The sequence below is a fragment of the Lissotriton helveticus genome, chromosome 12, assembly GCF_964261635.1.
Source record: "Lissotriton helveticus chromosome 12, aLisHel1.1, whole genome shotgun sequence".
Lineage (NCBI taxonomy): Eukaryota > Metazoa > Chordata > Amphibia > Caudata > Salamandridae > Lissotriton > Lissotriton helveticus.
The window spans coordinates 143,203,181-143,222,837 of NC_136073.1; the positions used below are offsets into that span (position 1 = coordinate 143,203,181).

At 40.0% G+C, this 19,657-nt stretch overlaps 1 protein-coding gene across 1 annotated transcript in view; it reads right to left on the minus strand.

Moving 5' to 3' along the window:
• LOC144797585 (hydroperoxide isomerase ALOXE3-like) overlaps nucleotides 1–19,657 on the minus strand; it is a 228,639-nt gene that overhangs the window by 49,707 nt on the left and 159,275 nt on the right. Inside the window, exon 6 of the mRNA XM_078668252.1 lies at nucleotides 13,726–13,898. Coding sequence (XP_078524378.1) covers nucleotides 13,726–13,898 — 173 coding nt within the window. The remainder of the gene's footprint in view (nucleotides 1–13,725; nucleotides 13,899–19,657) is intronic.

The following is a 19,657-nucleotide window of genomic DNA, read 5'->3' on the forward strand; positions in this document are numbered from 1 at the left end:
CAGATATCCGTTGGTTTATTTTAGAGAACTGTAATCTTGATAACATCCCTAATGCAGAATATACACGAAAAAAACGTGAAGTCTTTTGGATTTTCACTTTGGGATCTTATCCCAAAGGTTTGAACAATGAAATACCCTGGAAGAACGCCATAAATACAATATTAAATGATCTTATTCATTATTCCGTTCCTTTATTCTGTGCAGGACATATTCATAGATTTTGATCTTACTTATAAATATTATTATTTCGTTATAAGCTTTATCTATGTACACTTTTTCTCCTTAATACTGAGGTTACTCAGCTTTATCATCGGAGATATAGTGTCACCGTTTTTTTCTTTATTTATTTTATGCCTTCTCCCTCATTGCTTCTAATGGTTATTTTTGAGCCTACCGATAGACATGATAGCCATGGATGTATGTCCTACTTTCATTTTTTCTTTAACACACACCCAGTATTGAGCCTGTTTTTGGTCCAGTTTTTGTTCCTCCGCTTTCCGGCTCACACTAACGACGTCATCACTTGCAGACGACGTCTTCGACGCTAATGAGTTTGCGCCTTCGGAGGGTACCTAGAGCGTCCCGCAAACATTTAGTATTCTCCGCCTCGGGACCCTGAATATCGAAACCCTTTATTTTCGTGACTCTGTAAGTAACTTTGTAATTTTTTTTTCATATTTGCATTTCCGTATTAATAGGTGATCCATTGACCACTATGCATATTGATTCCAAGTTTAGCATCGCGCTTATCAGACTAGATGCGCCATAGAATATGTGTGTTTAAAAATTTCTTACGCACTGGCCAACTACTATGCACATGACTCCGGCCGGGTGCAGTGTTAACCTTCCAAGTCCTTATGTAAATAAGACATTGCTGCATATATATTTTTTATCTATCCATCCCCTGTTTGGAATGATGGCATTTTCTACTAAAGATATAATCAAAGTCCTTTAGGCAGTATCTGTCGTTTTTTTGATCTTTAGACAGACTCTTTGATATATAAATGATACGACTCATGAATAATTAGCTGTAGCACAGATTATAGAGTGAGATGTGATTTTTCTTGTTTGTCTTTTCTATTTATTAGTCTTTTCATAACCTATCCAACTTTTAAACCTAATCTATGACATATCAAGATCATCTGAAGTTAGAATCTATCTAAGGTATTTTTCTTCATGTTTAGATGGGAGACTCAGTGTCATAATCCAGCCTTGAATAAGTTTCATAACAGGCTTTTTTACACTTCCTTTTGCTGTAGGTCACTTATGGTCCCGAGTGGTGTCCTGTAACCAGCAGTACACCAAACCTGCTCAAATCTTGAAGTGCCCCATAATTGGGCCATCTGTTCAAGGTCCATTCATGTGAAGACCTTGATCTTTTATAATATCAGGTAGTATAACATGCTATTCACAACACTACCTTTGGTATCTTTTCCAAAATGGCTTTGGTAGGGATATTGATATATTTCAATCTCTGTCTCCCAATAGTATTCAATCATGAAAAGTGTAACACTATTACTCATCAACTGCAGGGGCCATCTATCATTGGCTAGTGCATTATAGCGTACACTTGTAAGTAACCAAACCCCTTTTTTAATGTATTGTTAGTTTTAGGCACCTGAGTGCATTACCTGCTATGATCGCATTAAACACCTCCTTTATTTCCTTTTCAGTTTTGAGCCCAATTTATCCCCTTGAATTACTTCCCATGCGTCACCTTGCGCCCATGCTTTACTCCTTTTTAGGTGAGGAACCACAACCTCTTTTCTTCACCTTGAAGTATCACTTATGCAGGGTCTTGCCACATCGGGACGTTTCAGGGAAACTCTTATGTTTTATTCTTTCTGGTCCTTTCTTCTGCACAAACTCATCTCATGCACAATGCTTTCAGTTTGGTGGTGTGACTGTGTACTTTATCTTTCAATAAATGTATCTTACTTTTCTGTAATTTAAGCCAGCCTTTTTCATTCAAATGCCTCCACCTAGAAGTAGTAGAGTTTTATCAACGACTATACTTGAGTGGCAATATATGTGTTTTTTTAATTGGAATGTTTATAATTGTTTTCTTTTAGAATCGTCCAGTGATTCTCCAGAAGAAGGCGTGTGTAACGCCGAAACGCGCGTATAGATTACCTTTAAACCCACTGTTTTGTAGCCTTGTCTTTTCATTTAATTGTGCATTATTGTATTATTGTATATGCATTGTATTTACATTATTCTATGCCCTATATTGTTTCAGACACTATTGTTATTCACTGTATCCCTGCCACCTCATGTGGTTTTTATCTTCCATGTGTATTTGTTTTTTTTAATAAATGACCAATATTTTTTTTAACTCACTTGCCGTTATTTGTTTAGTACACTGTCATATAGATTAAACATGTGTTGATGTACCTGAAAATGTTCAGGAACCTCAAGTTGCCTAGCATTTGTTATATTTGATCTATCAACATTGTAATGCCTTTGGATCCCCAGACTGCTTCAGGCAAAAGGTTTATCCTGGTTCTGGTGGATCATGCCAATAGGTATCCCTCCCTCTGAGAACCATGACTGACCTGCAGTGGCAAAAGCCCTGGTTTAGATTTTTACCAGAGTGGGTTTCTTCAAACAAGTTGGTGTCTGACAGGGGCACAAACGTCATGTCTGCAAATATGCTGTCAATTTGTGAAGGTCTAAACATGTCGGCACTCTTATAAATGGGACCAAGGGTGATCATTGAGTGCAATATCTCCGCATTAAATTGGGCATCTCCGTTAAAGAAATGAATGATTCCATCCAAACAAAAGGGCAAGCTCTGACCACCAACAGAGTAAGTGCCAATTAGTAATGTTGCAGACTACAAGCATGAGGGCTACAATGATAAATGTCCCATAAATCAGAAAGTGTGGGACACTGGACAAAAAACAGTGTATTTCCCTTAAGTATGTTAGTTTCTTTTTACATGCATAATTAATCTTGTCATGTAATGTTGAATGTTTTTTTTATACATGTTTTGTCTCAAATTAATTTGTTCTCACTTGCAATGACTGTTAAATGAATGCAAAACTCCCCATGCATAATATTTGCATATGTTTACAAGTGTCTTTTTCAAAAAAACAAAATGAATTGAGAAAGAGTACTCAGTGTACATGAATGAACAAACAGTAAAAATCTGTTAAATTATGGATGCTTGAAGAAACAATAATTTAGTTTCTTCAATAGGAAAGATTTGAGTGATGGTCTTGGAGGTACCCATCTATGACATAACTAGTGGGCTTGCAGCATTGATTGTGCCACAAGGAGCCTTTCAAACGTGTCTCATTCCTGCCATTGCATGGCCTGTGTGTGTCGTTTACTGCCACTTCGACTTGGCATTTAAAACTACTTGCCAAGCCTAAAACTCCCCTTTTATTACGTATATGTCACCCCTAAGGTAGGCCCTAAGTAACCCATGGGGCAGGATGCCATGTAAGTTGTTACATTTTTATGTAACAACTTACATTGTTGTTACATTTTTACATGTCCTTCTAGTGACAAACACCCAAATTAGTTTTACATTAGTGTGAGGCCTACCCCACTCATAGGCTAGCATTGGGAATTCCTTAGTACTTGTTAGTGTTTTTCCAGAGTTTTTTATAGCCCAAACTTGACCCGAAGATATCAGAGTGCTTTACATGAGCACAAGTTGGGTTACAGATGGATAATTCATTTTTTGTTGGCCACAGTGAGATTATCAGGCACATGCATCAAGAAAAGCTTTTGCGAGTCCTTAATTGCGATTATTAAGGAATCGCAATTAAGGACTCTCAAAAGCCTATGCATGTAGGAATCGCTATTAAAATAGCTATTCCTAAACATTCCTTAATTGCGACTCGCAAATTGCGAGTCACAATTAAGGAATGGCTTCCCATTCTTTCCTATGGGCCTACAGGCCCATAGGAGTGAGTGAATGGTAAATTGGATGTGCAATATGCGAGTACCAACAGGTACTCGCAAATTGTGCATGCAATTTCAAGGGTGCAGAGGTGTCAAAATGACACCCTCTTGCACTCCTGAAATTGTGATGTGCACCCATGTTGCGCACACACATGCCCCTAGGACATGTGTGTGTGTGTGTAACATGAATCCTTGAAAAATGCACTTTAGTGCATTTTTCAAGGTTTTTGCAAAATACAAACCAGAGTAATTTCTCTGTTTTTTGCAGCCCCAAATAGCAAATTTGCTATTTCAAAGTGCTTCTAGCATTGCATTTAAGGAATTGCAAATTGCAAATCCTTAAATGCAATCACAATTTAAGAAATCGGAATAAATTGCGCTTTCTTCTATTGCAAGTGCCTAACACCTTACTGCGTCGCAAAAGGCATTTTTCGGGGGCGCAAATGGCCAATTTTTGCGAATTGCACTCGAAAAAACCTTTGATGCATGTGCCCCTAAGTGATTTGCCCAGAATCACAGGATGTTAAGCATCGCCACTGATAGAATATCGATGTAAGAAACATGAATGTTAAAAATATTGAGGAACAAATATCGACCACAAAAATATCGACTCCCATACCTTAACATATAAGTACAAAAACATTGACTCAAAAAAATTGAGATAAAAAATATAGATGTAAAATATATCGAATACAAAAATATATATAAAAGATAATATATATCATATACATTAAATACTAATAAAATAATATAACATTTAATATACATTTTAACTAAATATAATAAATAAACTTAATTATATAAATACAAACACAAACATTATAATTTAGACAGGTACATGATTTATTAACTATTATCTACATTTAATTTTGAAACTTTAAAATAACAAAATATAATAAATTAAAACATTAAACTATTTAGAAAAATCAATCAAACAAACCTTTCCCAATACAATAAGTGCAACAGTAGGGAAAGTGTTGGATAGAGGAATAATTACATTTACTATTCCAACTCAAGTGAGTGAAACAGTGGGGTAAGTTTTAGAAAAAAATGCTATTCCCATTCCAAAGAGTGCAACAGTATCGAAAGTGTTGGATAGCGGATGGGTACAAATTACTATTCCCACTCCAGTGATAGCAACAGTAGGGAAAGTGTTGGATAGCGGAGGGGAAACAATTACTATTCACACTCCAAAGATTGCAACAGAAGGGAAAGTGTTGGATAACACAGGGATAACACAGGGATAAAATTTACAATTCACACTCCAAAAAGTGCAAGAGTAGGGAAAGGGCTGGATAGCAGAGGGGTAAAAAAGTACTATACCACCTCCAATGAGTGCAACAGTAGGGAAAGTTTTAGATTGTGGAGGAAAACAAATTACTATTCACACTCTGAAAAGTGAAACTGTAGGGAAAGTTTTGGATCGCAGAGGTGTAAAAATTGCTATTCCCACTCCAAAGAGTGCAACAGTAGGGGATGTGTTGGATAGCAGAGGGGTAACAATTACTATTCCCACTCCAAAAAGTGCAACAGTGGGGAAAATGTTGGATAGCGGAGGGGTAAAAATTACTTCCCACTCCACTGAATGCAACATTAAGGGGTCGATTCCGAATCTGGAAAAACCGCTCTGAATAGCCGTTCTGAGCGTTTTCCCATACGAAACGTACCCTGCAACGTCCCACGTACGTACGTCGAAGTACGATTCGTACCAGGAGCCGGACTCCGTACAAATCGTACAGAGACCGTACGACTCGAATCCCCGTACGAGTCTCTGTCGGAACCCGCTGTACGCGACATCTGTACAGCTCGCGGCTAGTTTATACGACCCAGCAAGTACGATATGTGTCAGGTACGCACCGTACGACCCTTTTTTACGGGAGCTGAAAACAGCCGTAAAAGCAGAGTTCGTGCCGAAACAGGTATGGAATGGCCCCCCGGGTACGGTGCGTACCCCCCATGATCACAGGGGTACGCCCCGTACACCCAGCGTACATGGGGTACGGTGCATACCCCCATTATGGCAGGGGTACGCACCGTACCCCATGTATGCTGGGTGTACGGTGCATACCCCTGCGATCATGGGAGGTACGCACTGTACCCCATGTAGGCTGGGTGTACGGGGCATACCCCTGCGATCGTGGGGGGTACGCACCGTACGGTGTGTATGTGATTGTGCGCTTTTCCGTACGAATCGCCCTTACCTGACGTGGACTGTACGGATCGCGTCCTGATGCCCCGGTCCGGATCGTACTCGTTGGGTTGTACGGCTACGAGTCGCACGGAGAGGGCTCCAGGTACGATTCGTACGGACGTTTTTTTTAATGGGATCGGAATCGACCCCTTAGAGTTGTATAGTGGAGGGGTCACATTTTTTATCCCAACACCTTTGAGTGCCACATTAGGGAAAGTGTTGGATAGCTGAGGGGAAAAAATAACTATTCCCACTCCGAAGAGTGCAACAGTAGGGAAAGTGTTGGATAGCAGAGGGGTAACAATTACTATTTCCACTCCAAAGAGTGCAACAGTGGGGAAAGTGTTAGATAGGGGAGGGGTAAAAATTACTATTCCCACTCCAGTGAGTGCAAAAATAGGGAAAGTGTTGGATAGCAGAGGTGCAAAAATTACTATTCCCAAAACAAAGAGTGCAACAATAAGGAAAGTGTTGGATAGCGTAGGGATACAAATTACTATTCTCCTCCAGTGAGTGCAAAAGTAGGGTAAGTGTTGGATAGCAGAGGGATTAAACTTACTATTCAAACTCCAGTGTGTGCAACAGTAGGGTAAATGTTGGATAGCGGAGGGGTAAAAATTACTATTCCCACCCCAACGAGTGCAGCAGTAGTGAAAGTGTTGGATAGAAGAGGGGTAAAAATGACTTCCCACTCCACTGAATGCAACAGTACGTGTTGGACAGTGAAGGTGTCACATTTTGTATCCCAACTCCAGTGAGTGCAACAGTAGGGAAAGTGTTGGATAGAGGAGGGTTAAAAGTTAATATTCCTAATCCAGTGAGTGCAACGTTAGGAAAAGTGTTGGAGAGCAGAGAAACAAAAATATAATATATTAAACATATAAAAAAGAACACATATTATACTATTAGTTATATATAAAAAAAACTACAAATAATATATAAAATAAATGAATAAATACCTTTATAAACAATAAATATTTAAAAGTAGCAAATATTAACAATCAAAAAATTCTGTAAAACATAAATTTTAATTACATTTATTTCCATTATTAACATAATTAATAACCAATTTAGAAATGTCTTATTAATAAATAAAAACACTAATTGAGTACACAAGCTTTAACAATCTAATATCGACAACACACACCTAAATTAAACTATACAATATTAAAACACAATCATATATTATGTTTAAAAGAAAAACTATTAACAATAATTAAATAACATAACTGTATTTAATACCCACCAATTTACCCCTTTCAAAGTAAAAGCAAAACACAAAAAATAAACATTTACCCAAAATAAATATCAAATAATTAACATTAATTAACAACTTTATATTAATTAATTAAACGCAAATTACTTACCACCCTTCACTCCTATAAACAACACAACGCACATAAAGTTAATTACACAATGAACATAATGAATTACCAATTAATTAAAATTAATTACCAACTAATTATTAATTCATCAATTGAAAAATTATTTGCTTCTCACCCTTTACACCTATAAAAACTACCACACACAAATATAATTATTACACAATTACTAAAATTAATTCAAAATTATTTAAAATGAATATGTATCCAATTATTAATTAATAAATTAAAAATATTTCTTCCGACCATTGACACCTATAAACTCCACAACACACACCTAAAAATAAATGCACAATTACCTTAGTTAATTACCAATTAATTAATTAAAATTAGTTAACAACCAACGACAAAAAAATGTATAATAAATTACATTACACATTTAACATCTCAGTTAAACAAATATTAATAAATACAAAATTATCAATAAATTAAATATAATTAAATTACTTCCCACCATGTTCCCCTATAAACCAACAACCTGCTATGGAAATAAAAATGCAAAAAGAAAATTTAAAAAACTAATAAATGTAATATAATTAAAATACTTCCCACTTTATTTTCCTATAAACCTACAACCCGCTACAGAACTACAAGCGCAAAAATCAAGTAACATAAAATGAATAGTTACTAAAAATGTAACACATATATTAAAAATATAAACAAATCTTATACAAAAAACATACATCATATACACATAAAATATATATTGAAATACATAACAATAGTAAAAAACAATATTTTTAAAAACTATGTTTTTGCAAACAATATTAAACACTTTGATATTTTTAAAGTGATATTACCTACCTTAAGTCGATTTTCTTGACCACGAAATTCTAGATCTCGATGTTCCTAAACCCCAATATTAATGACTCTATATTTGTGCAACCTCTCTGCAATGCAGCTCTGTGGTGCTTACGGAGGCACCTGGTCGGCTAGTTGGACACTAGGGACCCTCAGGATTCAAGGGGACTTAATCCCCCAACTTAAAAAGCACCACGGGCGTGTTTGCACATGGTAAAGGGAGGGGCGGGCCTGAGGTAAAATGTGTGCAAACACGTCTTGTTGCACGTTTTAAGTTGAGGAATGAATTCCCCTTCAATCCTGAGGGCCTCTGTGGGCTGACTAGCCCACCAGGTACCTCCAGTAAGCGCTACAGACCTGCGATGCAGAGAGGTGGTCCAGGCCATGCCCCTTTTTAAACCTCTCTGCAACGCTGCTCTGTGGCACTTACTGGAGGCACCTAGTGGGCTAGTTGGACCCCAGGGACCCTCAGGATTCAAGAGGACTTAATCCCCCAACTTACAACGCGCCAGGGGCGCGTTTGCAGAGTGGTGGAAAAAGGGGGCATGGCCTTTGTCTACCTCTCAACAATTCCACTGTGTGGGGCTTACTGGAGGTAAAAGGTAGGCTAGTTGGCCCCTAAAGGACCCCCAGAAGTGAAGGGAACTTCAATCCCCATCCAAGAGCATGCCAGGGAGCTCGTTTGTAGAGTGGCGGGCAAAGTGGGCGTGGCCTCGTACAAGTACTTTCCAATGCTGCTGTGTGGGACTGACTGGAGGTAATAGTTTGGGAAGCTGGCCCTCGAGGATGTCCTCGGGGGCCAGCTACCCTGCTTGTTACATCCAGTAAGTCCCACAAAGACGTTACCACCACAGAAAGGCACATCCCCACACACATGCCAATATGGATGGCGGTGTCTCCCAGACACCGCCACCATGTTAGCTGCTTTTCCGCCCGTCGACTCTGCGACTATGCAGAAAACCGGCGGACAGTCTTTACATGCGCCGGGGTCCCCCCGCCATGGTAATCTGGGATGAGGGGAATTTGGGAGAGGGCGGTGGTTTTTAGCGGGCGGATTGCCACCACCATATGGGCGGTGGCGATCCGCCCGATATACAAATGAGCCCCATAGTGTTCCATAGTGTATGTAGGTGTTTTCACTGTATTCTAAGTGTCTTTTAGCATAGCACTGGCTCTAGACCTGGTTAGTCAGAGTCAGTTACCACCAGTACCCATATGAAAAAGTTGTGGTCAAAGGAGGATTTTGAAACAAGGCCTCTTTCTGCTCCTCTGTTTGTTCTTTCTGCACATGTCTTGCTTCTTCCTGCACTTTTCTTCGTCTTTGTGGACTTCTGTTGCTTCTCTCTGCATTTATTTTGCTTCTTTCTGTGCATTTTTTCTTCTTTCTTCACATGTCCTACCTCTGTGACATAGTTAGAAACTAGCATTTACAAAACCTTAGAAATTCACTTAAAAAACCATAGGTATCAGGCAAGTTATAGTTAGAAATTAGCATTTGAAATTCACTGAAAAAAACATAGGTTTCAAGCACGTTATGGTTAGAAATTAGCATTTAAAAAACCTTAGAAATTCACTGAAAAGAACATAGGTTTCAGGGGCGTTATAGTTAGTTGGACATTTCACTTGTACAAAACCACAGAAATTCCCCCGTTATAGTTAGTTCAGCTAACTATAACTTGCGCCCCCGCAATGCACTGCTGATGACGTCACATATTACATTACACATGACATGGTCAGTGACATCACTGATGACTTCACTGATGACATCCAATGCACATCAGGGGTGAGTGACAGCTACACTTTGTGCATTCCCTCTAGATAGCCACAACACAGATAGGTTAGGTGTGTCTGAGTACCAATCTACATACATCAGCATTCTGATGACCTTGCCTGGGCAGGATAGAAAGAAAGGGCTAACAATTCACTTCAGTAAGCTGTGTCCTGTCCCCACACAAAGGACCGATTATCCCCCACAGATAGCCTATCAGACTGGACTGAGGGTAGAGGGATACTTCTGCACTTCAGAGAGCTGCTTTAAAGTCCCTCCACGTCAAAGGCACTTTTTGGTATAAGTACTGGGTCCCTGACCCTTTAGAATCAGACACTCAGGATCTTGAAGTGAACCTCTGTCAGAAGGACTTCTGTGCTGCTTAAAGAACTCATCTTTGGACTGCAGACTTGGAACGCCTGCTTTTCTCTTGTGTTGCCCTGCTGTCTGCTGCTCCCTGACTATGCAGAAGGAGAGCTGGACTCTGCCTTCCCTCCAAGTGATCTCCTAGGGATTTTTGGCTTGCCTCCTGTTGCTTGCGACTGAGAGTTATCAAAGTCTCTACCCCTGCTACTGTGCCTGGCTTAAGGGAAGTGCCCCAGAAACTTGCAACACTGATTTTGAAGCATCTCCTGTCTGTGTGTAACAGAACTGGCTCATCGACTCGGCTGCAGGAGTAAAATCAGCACATAGCACCGGAACCAGTGCTTTGCTACCAGAGATCTACGTATCGGACAATGTATCACTGCCACAGTAGATTTGTGAGATCAACCCATCGCCCTCGACTGCATGGCAAACTCCAACGCATCACTTGGCGTCTCTCAACTCCAGCACCTGTGTTTGGAACTGATGCAGCACCTTCAATAATTGGAAGAGATTGACGCATCTTGTTGCTTGAGACAAGGAAAGGTAATTTGATCACCGGGGTCTGTGTGGGTCCTGTAGCTGGCCTGCACTTCCACAAGGGAAGCATGAACTTTTACTTAGTCCTGGTCCAGCTCAACCTAAAGTAACCTTTTTAGTGCCTCATGCTTCTAAGCACTTTACTGCATTTAATCCTTTCAAAATGAATATCTCAACTTCAATACACTGGATGTTGGTCATTTTGGTCCTGTTTTGTTTATAATATAATATTCTAATATTATAAACCTGTGTAGAGTATTTTTCTGGTGTATTCATTGTGGCACTGTGTTGGTGTGTTGCACAAATACCTTACATATTGCCTTTTCAGAAAAGCCTGACTGCTCTGTGCCTAGCGACCAGAGGGTGAGCACAGGTTATCGTTTAGTGTGTACTCGGCTTACCCTGTCTAGAGTGGTGGCTTTAAGCCTGGTCTGGATGCATACCTGAGCAAACCTGGAATCCCACTTCTAACACTGGCCTGTCAACGTCAATGGACAAAGGTATAAGGTACATATAAGCTTCCTTACATTAAGTGATACAAAACAGTAAATATTGCAGTCATGTCATTCACATTGAGTGCAAATTTAAGTAACATTCTGTATTTCAAAGATGGAAGCCAAAATGGTAAATGATTGGTATATCGTTTCCAAACCAATAAACCATCCACATAGTGAAAGTCACATTGCAAATGAAAACAAACATTACCTAGAATGTGGTGGCCATCTTTGAACTCTAGTAAAATATGGCAATAAAAAGATGTGCATTCAATAAGACCCACTGCATGACAACTGTGTTTGGGAGACTATATCTGGAGCGGAAGCCCTTTGTGGCACACCTGTTTGGTTTGCCTGGCACTCAGATTTTGCTCTGCTCCGTTTACAAGTTTCGATTGAATATTGTGCCTGCCACTACCCAACAGGGCATCCTAAAGCTGTTACCAAATTCTGAGCTATTCACATTCAACTTCAGAAAGATTAAACAGAGTAACCTGGCCATTATAAGCTAGACTGCTACTCAAGGCCAGGGTACTTATGGACAGCAAGCTTTATTTTAGCTAAAGTTCTTTCTAATACTGTCATGATGATCAGCATCAGCAAACCCAACAAAGGTTTGGTTGAAACACCTGACTTATCAGACCAATCTCCTCACATAGGGCATCCTACCCAAACACCTCTCCAGTCTCCAATATAATTTCTCAGGCATGCTGAGCCAATGCAACCTAAACTGAGCACATCTCCAGCCCTCATGCACAACCCAACTCTGCCCACAAGAGGACAACACACACCCAGAATTCTCAAACCACTCAAAGTGGTTCTGGCCTGCAGCCAAAACACTACAGGACCACACCAATGATGTCTGCACCCTAAATAAATACTAGCTAACATTAAGCACTATAAAATGTTGGTTAGGTCTCAAGTAAAAAGGATGCAACATACTCAAATTACCAATATACACCTAGAGATATGTAATATAATAAAGACACTCGTAGGATATGATAATCTAAAACAAGCATTGCCAAAGTTAATAGTTCTAACTTTTGACATGCTGAGTGTCCAGACAGTAACAAGAATTGTCAGTATCCCAATCTAAACAATATTTTATCATTTGTGCATCTGCTGCTGTTGTATGTGTATTTAACTGTAATTCTATTACCTGTGCTGTATTGAGCCATCAGGCACATGCATCAACCTTTTTTGCAAGCGCAAATGGTGCGATTTGCAAAATTCGTCCGTTTGCGCCTGCAAGTGGGCCTCTGCGATGCATGAAACTGAAAAGCTCTCGCATTTTAAGAAATAGCAATTTATTGCAATTTCCTAAATTGCGATTGCATTTAAGGAATCGCAAATTGTGATTCCTTAAATGCAAGGCATGATGAAATTGCACATATCGATTTTGCTAATAGGGAGGCAAATTACCATCAATTTGAACTTGATGGTAATTTGCAAAAACTTTGAAATATGCACTAAAGTGCATTTTTCAAAGTTGTAGATTACACACACACATGCCCTTGGGGCATGTGTGTGCGCAACATGTGTGCACAGTTCAATTTCCGGATGTGCAACAGGGTGTCTCTTTGACACCCTTGCACCCTTGAAATTGAATGTGCAATTTGCGAGTATGTATTGGTACTCGCAATTTACGCATGCAACCTCCCATTCATTCCTATGGGCCTGTAAGCCCGTAGGAATGAATGAGAAGACATTCCTTAATTGTGACTTGCAATTTGCGAGTCCCAATTACGGAACATTTGGGAATCGCTAATTTTAGAGCGATTCCTATATGCATAGGCTTTTGCAATTCCTTAAATGCGATTCCTTAATAATCGCAATTAAGGAATCCCAAATGCCTGCATTGATGCATGTGTCCCTATGAGTGTGAGAAAGTGAACTGCTGCTGCGTGTGCTGTACGTGAGCAGTTAACTGCTGCGAGAAAACAAAAAAGTTAATTGCTTGCTGTACACATGCATATTTGAGATAAATAATTGTATTCGGTATCATTCAATGTACTTGTGAGATGTAAAGTTGTAGGCCATGTATCAAAATGCAAACACTCTGAAACAAACAGCCAAAAACACGAGGAGAGAGATAAAGTCCCCTGGGCAGAAAGCAACCCTACTTTATGGTCAGGTTTAAGAGCTAGTAACGAATGCTCTGCACAGTCAAGAAAACACCAAAAAAGAAGAGAGCTGCTGGAGCCTCCAGGTGGGTCCATTATACACACACCAATTTGCAAACCTTTGGAAACCAAGATCAAATGTACATACCTGGAACTCCGCAGCAAGGTTGGTCTTTGGCCCCAGGATGTTTGCCACCATGCTGTCCGTCACTGGGAAGTTATCCGGGATTTTTTTGCACTTCTTTATCATCATTGGATCCACGCCATTGAGGAACTGGTACCCAAAGAATGCATCTTCTCTCCAGTGTTGGGACACATACTCTATGTGACAGAGCACAGGAATGTTAATAAGATTACACCGTCTAGAAAATATTTTGCATTTGCGAGTGCAGTTATCATTAGGAGGATAGATTCTTCTCACTTATTTCTCTCCAGAATCTGCTGCCCTACCTGCCCTACCTTGAGCTTATTGTTTTCTAGTGAGTGTTTTCTGCATTTGAAGGAATTGGAACGAAGAGTGGATTAGATTGGGAAATGGAAATTAATATATCTATAATATTTTTACAGTATTGATATGGTACAATTAACAGAGCTATATTAATGTATTCTTAACACAATTAGCACAGAGCAAGAGCTGGTGTTAATAGACCTAGGGGCAGATTCACAAGCCCCTTGCCCCTTTTTTATGCCACCGTTGCGTCAGTTTTGTGATGCAGCAAAAGATGCGCCAAGACGCGGGAAGCCTAGAAGCTGGCTGCTGTGTGCCTTCTCATTCAGCGCATAAACAGCAACCTGTGGTAGATGGGGCTGCCGAAGATGATTTACGGTGTTGTCAAGCTGGCTTAAGACTGTGGATCACTGAGTGCCATGGATGGGTGCTGACTTTCTTGCATGATTTATGGTGTTTATCAATGATCGATTGCTGCCATGATGATTTAGGATCTGTCAGTCTCTTTTAGCTTTACGCAAAAAAATCAAGAACTTTCTTTATAGCCAGGTTTAATTTCCTCTCCTCCAATTAGCTGCATCCTCGCTCCTCCTGCTTAAAACTGGGAAACCCTGTTGGGTAGCTGTGTGCTTTATAAATCCTCTAAATAAATAAATACATGATTTATGACTATGTGATGATTTAAGACTCCATTTTAATTAATTGCGACCTATGACCTCCACCCAGGGTCTGACCATCCCCCCAATCCACCTGCCCTTCTTTTAATAAGAGTCAAAGGATGAGGAGTCCACATACAACAGCATTTACCACTGATACATAATACTAACATTTTATCAGGGGCTTTTATGCCACAGAACTGAGTTATTTCCTCCAGAAGAGTCAGTGGATTCGCATTAACAATTTTGAGAATTTATAAAACTTGAACTTCCCAACAAGATATACAATAACAGTTTATATTGACAAATATATCGTATTTATCACAGTTTTATCTCTGCATCACAAAGCATAGGGTCACAATACCAATACACATAATGGACAGTTTTGTTTGCTGCTTTTTAAAAAGTTAGAACTTAATTTTGCTATTTGCCTACACTATCGGCAGCTGGATTTTGGGCAATTCTATTTGGTCTTCAATCTGTAGAAGGAATGTTGACATCGCTTTGGCTGGTGCCTTATTATTCTAGATTTAGATGCTCTGTTGCATTAGGTGTAGAAGAAACATTTGCTAAGGACAGTAAGACAATAGGGAGAGCTGCCTTTTGGGCTAGCTTTTAATGTTAATCGATTTCTTAAACTTCACAAAAACGCACCAAAAACTAATTAAGGTTCATTCTTGACTTATAAACTATAAAGGAAGGAAAAAACCCCATGGCAGGACATCTGCTTCGCTGTGGTCATCTGGTCCTCTGGTGTTTCGGTGGCTTACTGTGGGCTAGGATGCTACTTGCATGGATGGATGGATGGATGGACTGCCATGATCTCAAGTGATGTCAATGACCCCATCCTGTGCGCAGCCTCCTGCCCGTGTCAAGGCCTTGACACACTGGAACCAATCAGCACCAGTTTACAGGTGGGTTGCAGCCCTAGGCATGAAAAATCCAGACTTGTAAAAAAAGTGTTGATGCACACACAGGTAAAAGCTTCATTCACAGCTGATAGGAGCAGGAGAATGAAGTTGTACCCCACTTCTGTGCAGGTTCAAAATGGAAGAACCATGGAGGATGAAAGAAGAGGAAAGCAGAGCAGAGCAGGGGATGGGCTTTCGAAACCCACTGAGGCGGTCTACCCTGCGGTCCACTTATGAGTGGTAATGTCATGTGTAAGAAAGGTCCTCCAAAACATGAGATGAGCTCCCTTGTACGACTAATCAATGACCTTGAATAAAGTAACAAAGAAAAAAAGATAGCCTGAAAATAGACCTGGCCCTCTATGGTCCAGAGTAGTGTCTGTGGCACACCAACAAAAACAAACTAAGATTAGAGTAAGGAAATCCTTTAGCAGTCTTTTTAGGGGAAGAGCTCAAAGGGAATGCGATAGAGATGTAGAGATTTGTGGTTTTCTAACTAGGTCATGTGGTGTTTGGGGGTTAAACAACTCACATTGAAAGGACTGCCACAATACTTCGGTAGAAGAGAGGAAGATTTAATTAAAGAAAAAAAATACATGTTCAGTGGTGTGGATAGCAGTGTTGTGACCTGAAAAGGAAAAAATGTATTCTGAGTCGGAATTAGTCTTCAATAAAAGTGACTACCAAATGGTGTAATATTTACCCGTATGAGTGTCAGCGATTTCTGTCTGGTTACTTTCTAGCAAGACATCAATGTGCATAGAGCTACAAAGGCAAGTCTCGTCAGTTTGGTAAATATGAACCTTGCTCACAAAAGGCCACTGTGCTCTATTTCACATTCATTGTGTCCTTTGACTCTCGGTGGTTCTTTCTTTGTGGTTTAGTTGCTTAGTTAACATGACTAAGGTACAGCTGATACCAATGAGTACTTTAATAGAATGGATACATTTTATACCACTGTCATGCTATTCTGCTCTGCGTAAGATGCAATGGATATGACTTAAATGGTGTAGGTTCCTTTACAATAATATCGCATGTTTTTATAATTTTAAATAAGGTATCATTCAATTTGCCCGGCAATTCATAAACTAAAGTGCATGTTTTCAGATAAGGAGGGCAGAAGCCTAATATAGAGTGACTAATACTGGTGATATTTCCATTATGTGCATTTTGATAAAGTCATATCTGGTAAGCTGCATGGAACTTAACCAGTGAACTGCAACTCGATAAAGGGATCTTTATTAGGAGCTCAATCTGCTTTCAATTTTGGTTATTATCATAACATGCTACTCTTATGATCAATTGGTTTAATGTACATATTTAAGTACATGGACATACCGATGTTAAAAATGTTTTTAAAATTTTCTTTTTGGGCAAATTCACAACATAAGACATTTCCATAATTTTATAAATCAAACATACATTATAATATTATGTCAAGTTCTGGTTCCTATACAGAACACGTCTGTCCTAATGCTCCATCTGTTGTCGTTAAATCCAAGGGGGGCATACTTAACTCCAAATTATTATTCCTAAATTCATGAAATCTTCCTCTCACATTTGTCAAACTCCATACTCCTAGTCAAAATGTCTTTTTATCCCATTGTTTTGTACTGTGTAAGTGGTCTAGATACAGATATTTAATATCGTGTCTCCATTAAGTAATGCTCAAAGGAGCATTGTTTGTTGAACCAAAATATTTTACTGCAGATGCAGGTGTTTGTTCGGGTGTATTATATGCAAAAGTTTGCTCTACAATTAATAAAAATCTTGATGTCTTTCATTCTGTGAAGTCTACAATATATAGGAGAGTGAATTTATTGCAGTCCATGAATATTTTTTTGCCTTGATATCACTTGAATTGAGAATGTTTTTTTTTCTGTCAGTTGAGGTTTGGCTCCAATATATAGCTTGATCCAGCAATCCAGTTTCAAAAGGTGCCAGTGTTTGGTATCAAGTTCAGCTGAATAGTTATTCATAAATCAGACTGAATGCACTGTAGCAGTTTCTGATCCCCTTTTGAATCTATTGCGGTCTAATAACCCCTTTGTGTAGTGAAGAACCAGTCATCAAAATGCACACATCTCCAATCGATTCAGAAAATCTGTCTTTTGTGTTGCGAGATGAAGATATTATTATCAATGTATAAAGAGGAAATGAATATTTCGATATAATTTTGCTAGTATGCTAACCCATCTGAATTGAAAATTTGTTAACATGGTAATTTCTATGCATTAGGAAAGGTTTTCCTAATCTAAATTTGCTTTCAATACATGATTGGTAATTCACATTCCCCTTGTTATTCTTTGCACTTGATAGAAAATATGTCAACCCCTTCGCTGCGGGGGTTATTCCCCCGCTGTGCTGGGGGAAGGGGGGCGTGCACAGCGCCCCCATGCTCATGACGAGCTGAGCTCGTCATGAGGTACGGCGCTCCGGTGCTCATGACGAGCTCAGCTTGTCACAGGTGTATTACCTCCCGTGGAACGCTCAGCACAGGAGGAGAATTCTCCCCGCACCTGAGCGTTCCACGGCTCATGACGAGCTGAGCTCAGCTCGTCATGAGCCTCGAAGAGGTTAGAGACTGCCCCGGTGTTGTCTCTTGTAAAACGTGTGGCAAAAATGCCAGCAGATGGAGAATGTATTCACAGTATGGGCAGATGGCAAAGAGGAGGGAGGAACGAAAGACCACAGGATCTGCGTTAGGACAGAGGATAAGAGAGCACCACATGGGATACAAGATGAATTGCCAAAGCAGTCATTTAGTCCCAGATCAAACAGATAGTTTACAGCACTTGGAGCAAGGACTCGTCCCTTGGGGAATCATATGGACTGGAAGAGAAAGAGGACTGAAGTGCTATCACTGTGGTGAGGAGTCGGTAAAGGCAGAAAATGGAATGGCCAAATTATCAAGCAAAAGGCTTTGAGCACGGAGACTAGCGAAAACACAAGAGTTGCTAAGGGCGGTAGATCTCCACCCATTGAGATTGCCCGGGGGCAACACAGATTGATGGAGATCAGAAGTGCCAAACCTGAATGAAAGGGAACAGAGAAAACGTGTTGTCAGGGGCCGAGAGCAGAATTGCAGCTGAACCTCAAACATGCACCTATAGTCAAATAATTGGGGTAAGGCGGGGATTCTCTGGGAGACAGCATGTGGAATGTGATCTGCTGTGAGATGAGGTAAAGAGGGGTCTAATCAGTAAAGTCTCAAGAGTGTGCTAAGAAAGAATGAAAAACAACTGTAAACTGGGTTGCATGGGGCAGGGCTCTCAGCACCTACAAATACAATCATTTTGAGCTAACCAGTACCACACAGCATTGATACACTAACAATTAATTTGCAGCAGCCTCCTTAGTACTCTCGTTGATCCCCCCCAAAAAGGCGGAGTTCCCTAACGTTAGAAATGTTAATAAACCATTTTTCCTTTTTTTTGATTGACCATCACACAAACATGTATGGAAATAAAACATTGTTTCAAGGCCTATTCACTTGTTTTGAGGTCTATTGTAGTACACACATTCAATTAGATAGCACAGTCATGTTCCAAGAGAAGCTCCAGGGTGTCAGATAAGAAGAATGTCATTTCCCAGCTCAGTGCTCTTATACATTCCATAGTGAGTGAGTGAAACAGATTTATAGAGCGCGTGGTTACCCGGAGGCGTCCCAGCGCTGTAGAGCAGAGGCTACTGAGTAGGAAATGCTAAGTTAGGGGGCCTTGGGAAAGAGGAAGGTTTTGAGGAGCTTCCGAAACCGCAGATGGCTTGGTTCAGCTTGCATAATCAGCAGAAGGGAGTTCCACAGAGTCGCTGCGTTAACGGAAAATCGACGACCTCCAGCGCGCGCCCTTCTTACTCTGGGAATTCTGGTCAGACAGTCACAATCGGAGCGAAGGGGTCTGTTGTCTTTGTAAGGAGACACTAAGTTCTTAAGGATAGATGGTCCCTTGCTTGTAGGGATTTATGGACAATACACAGGGATTTAAATGTTATCCTCTCACGAATAGGCAGCCAATGGAGAGATCTAAGGGCCAGTTGATTGTCGCTTCTGGGGCACCCAAGTAT